The following is a 3647-nucleotide window of genomic DNA, read 5'->3' on the forward strand; positions in this document are numbered from 1 at the left end:
CCTGAGAAACCTGAAGAAATGGAGAAAACCGACAGAAAAAGAGAAAAAAACCCAAAGCAAACGCACCGAACGTAGCGAGCGCATCCTGCGAGCAAACGAAGGGGCCGTCCAGTACTGTAGCCTTTTGGGAAAAGCTTCAGCGAGACGATAGTTATTGTCAGACACGGAGTTTCTCAGCCTGAGCTCAAATGAGCTCGGGATGAACAGTCAAATAAAAAAACTATTTTTTTACAAACATTGACATATGTTCTAAGAGCTTGCAAAAAATTATTATGGAATCACATTCCTAGAAGATGTGGCAGAAAATAAATCGATGTTTTGAAAATACTACGTTCACAAGCGTTTTGGAGCACTGGTTTTTCTTTGCCATGAGTTCCACGGATATGATTTCATGATGAAAATTTTAAAGCTGTTAGAAAATTTCTCAATCTTTGTCGCAAAAAGATACATGATTATTTGATTTTTTTTAATTTTATTATATTTTACTGTTCACCCGAAATCATACAAGACATATATAGTTCTCACGCATTCTACTCCCGGGAAAGGAATGGGCAGATGGGAGCTCCCCCAGCGATTGATCGCCCAGTACTAGGGTCCTAGAATTAAGGATACTCCCAACTTATTCACCCAACTCCACTTTGCTTTCTCTCAAAATAAAAACTTCACTTTGCTTAATAATACTAGTACAGTTGTTAAGATAATCATGCAGAGACACATCCTAAACTTTACTGTCGCCACTGCCCTTTTCTTCATCTTCGCAGCTGTCACGGTATCCCCCGTCCAGAGACCAGACGCGCTGGAGGGCTCTCTCGTATATGTCCCGCCTCCGCGCCTCCAGCCGCCGCTCGCCGACCTGCTCCGCCAGCCAGTCCATGTACTCCACCTGCCGCCGGCAACACCAAGCACGACCCCATCAGACATCATCAGTCCCTAACAAGATCCCCTTAGGAGCTCTCCCCATTCTATTAGCAGATAATGTTTTCACAACTGTCCGAGGCAAACACCACAAGAATTCAGAAGCCGCTACTGACCCATTCAGGCATGAGGGCGTGCGTGTGGCGCCGGGGCCTCCCGCTCTCCTCCATCCGCCGGTAGTGCTCCCGCACAGCGTCCAGCATGCCCTCCTCGCTCGGCAGAGCCGCTCTCCCGGACAGCACGCGCGCCACCCACTTGGCCTCCAGTTCGAACGACTGGAAGAGGATGGTCTGCTCTCAAAACAAGCACACCATCGGCTCAATCAGCGCCCTCCGTGCTCTCTGAAGGTCTGAACACGGTGATGGTGTGAGATTTCCGTCGTACCTTGACCGGCAGTCCGACGAAGGAGAGATTCGGCGCGTACTTCGGGGGGAAGACGTGCTTGTACAGAGGCCCGACGCGGTTCTCGTCGTCCACGGTGAGCTCGTCCAGGTCCAAGAACGGGAAGTGGTAACGGTACCCTGTGCAGTAGAGGATCACGTCTGCTGCCACCGCTGCACCCTCAGCGAAGCGCACTTGGCCATCTTCTTGGATGCAATCCACCTGATGGACATTTAACCAGCGCGTGTTGATCCACTGGAAAGGAAAGAGGTTTGATGGGGGAAGGAAAATTCAGAGTTCTTCTGAACCTCTGCGTGCATCCAGACATTCAGGTAGGGGTCGATTGAGATCTTCCCCAGCCTGTGTTCGTTCTGTCTTGACGCGATGTGCACCTCCTTGGTCACCTGTGAGATCTCTCTCGCGATGTCGATTCCGCTGGCTCCTAATCCTACCACAACAACGATCTGACGAGACGTTAGTCGGAGCCATTTCTTCAGAGAACCTGCATTTTCTTCTACTGCGAAGTGTGAAGTAGTAGTACCTGATCTCGAAATGGCTCGGGAATGCGGTAATTGTGGCTGTGCATTTGCTTTCCTCGCCACTTGCCGATTCCTGCATCGCGGAAATGAACATTGCTCTTATCTGACACCAGCTGAGTTTTGGTTTTGCTGATCTGAATTCTGAAGTGAGAAGACCTTTGAAGGCGTGAAACGAATGGCACCGAACTCACCTGGGAGCTTGGGCACGAGGGGCACGGTGCAGTGCCCGTTGCAGACGACGACGGCGTCGAAGGCCTCCACGGCCACCTCGCCGTCCTCGCCCCGCCACGCCACGCTCCACCTCTCACCGCTTTCCCCGCCACGACCGAGGGGTGGCGCCGCGCGCACCACCTCGGCGCGTAGCCTGACGCGCCGGGCGACCCCGGACTCCTCGGCGAACGCGCGCAGGAAGGCGAGCACCTCCTGGTGGCCCGGGAACGTGCGCGGGTCCCCGGCGAAGACCCTGCCCACGAGGCTCTCGTGGCCTGAGAAGCCCATGAGCTCGCGCGGGAGGTTCGTGCGCAGCGACGCGTACAGGCTGCCATGGACGGCGGCGCCCAGCGGATCCGTTTCGTCGGCTCGCGGGTCGTAGGCCCAGGTACCGCCCACGCGGTCCGAACGCTCGAAGACCGTGACGGCGTGGCCTTCGCGGAGCAGCTCGCGTGCGGCCACCAGCCCCGCCGCGCCTGCGCCCACCACGGCAACCGCGCGCGCGGGGGGCATTCGGTCCACCTCCTGGGCTGGTGAGCTCTGCAGTGATCTGTCCATGGTGAGGTCGTGGAGGACGGTAGGTGAGGAGGTTCAGCACAGGTCCTGCGTCCTTTCAGATCAGATGTGTTCTGCCATGGAGCTTGTTACGCCACGAGGCCATGAGCCATGACTGTTGTTGCTTTTGTCACGGTTTAGTCAAAGTTTGTCAACTTAGGGCATCTCGAACGCTGACCGCAAATTTGCGCCTCGTGTCCGCCTCGCTGGTGGCGGAGCGATCGAGGGCTCACGCAACGGCGAGGTCCAGGTCAGACCCATTCCTGCGCCGTGTCGGTCTTGCAAACGAGGAGCGGCGAGCGGTGTTGCGTCGGTCGTATTGTGCACGCTACCGCGCCGTGCGCTCCTCCTCGAAGACAACAGCCCTGGAGCCCGAGGGACCATGCACACCATCGCCTCCGAGGCAATGAAGGATGCGGTTCGCGCCTTCCTTATCGCCGGCGGCAGCTCCTCCTTGATGGCTGGCGGTAATTGCGGCGGGGCGGCGAGGCGAGCCTGCTGATGCGTGCGTACCGGTTGTTTGCCGGTGACGACGCGCTCTCGTCCTTGACGCAGCGTCCAACAATTTGGATGTCGAGGCCGCGACTGCGGGGGAGGCGGGCTCCTCCTTGACCCGTCGTGGTAGCACTGCGGGGACGGTGGTTCCTTCTTGACCCGCGCCGGCGACCGTGGCGCTGGGCCCATCTGACAGAGTGAGACCTCCGTCATGATTTCCATCTATCTGACGAATTCTTCTTCTGTCAGAGCCGCCTCCGCGAGGAGGCGCGGATGCTGCTGCGACTTCTGGTCCTCGTCATCACTGGAGGAGAGGACGTTCTCCTCCTTATCGGAGGAGCCGGCCGCCGTGGACGCCGAGGTGCCCGGAGAGTGTGGGCGGCGGCGGCAAGATCCACTGGAGGATGAATTCCCTCCGCCACCGCCTACTGGGGCGGATCACCACGACATTGGCATCACCGCTATAGGAGGACGGGCTTGGAAAGGTACATGACGGGCTCAGAGAGGAGGAGGTGTGGATGTGCTGTTGGGGAACGCAGTAATTTCAAAAAA

At 56.9% G+C, this 3647-nt stretch overlaps 1 protein-coding gene across 1 annotated transcript; it reads right to left on the bottom strand.

Moving 5' to 3' along the window:
• Positions 1-441: 441 nt before the first annotated feature.
• Positions 442-2704, bottom strand: LOC119275102 (flavin-containing monooxygenase FMO GS-OX-like 2). The gene is made up of 6 exons (XM_037555892.1): positions 2027-2704; positions 1838-1908; positions 1605-1760; positions 1300-1518; positions 1032-1205; positions 442-883 (listed from the first exon to the last, which is right to left on the bottom strand). Exons 1-6 carry the CDS (start codon positions 2601-2603, stop codon positions 719-721), a joined length of 1362 nt encoding a protein of 453 aa, XP_037411789.1. The 5' UTR covers positions 2604-2704; the 3' UTR covers positions 442-718.
• Positions 2705-3647: the final 943 nt, after the last annotated feature.

The sequence above is a fragment of the Triticum dicoccoides genome, chromosome 1A (assembly GCF_002162155.2).
Source record: "Triticum dicoccoides isolate Atlit2015 ecotype Zavitan chromosome 1A, WEW_v2.0, whole genome shotgun sequence".
In the NCBI taxonomy this organism is placed as follows: domain Eukaryota; kingdom Viridiplantae; phylum Streptophyta; class Magnoliopsida; order Poales; family Poaceae; genus Triticum; species Triticum dicoccoides.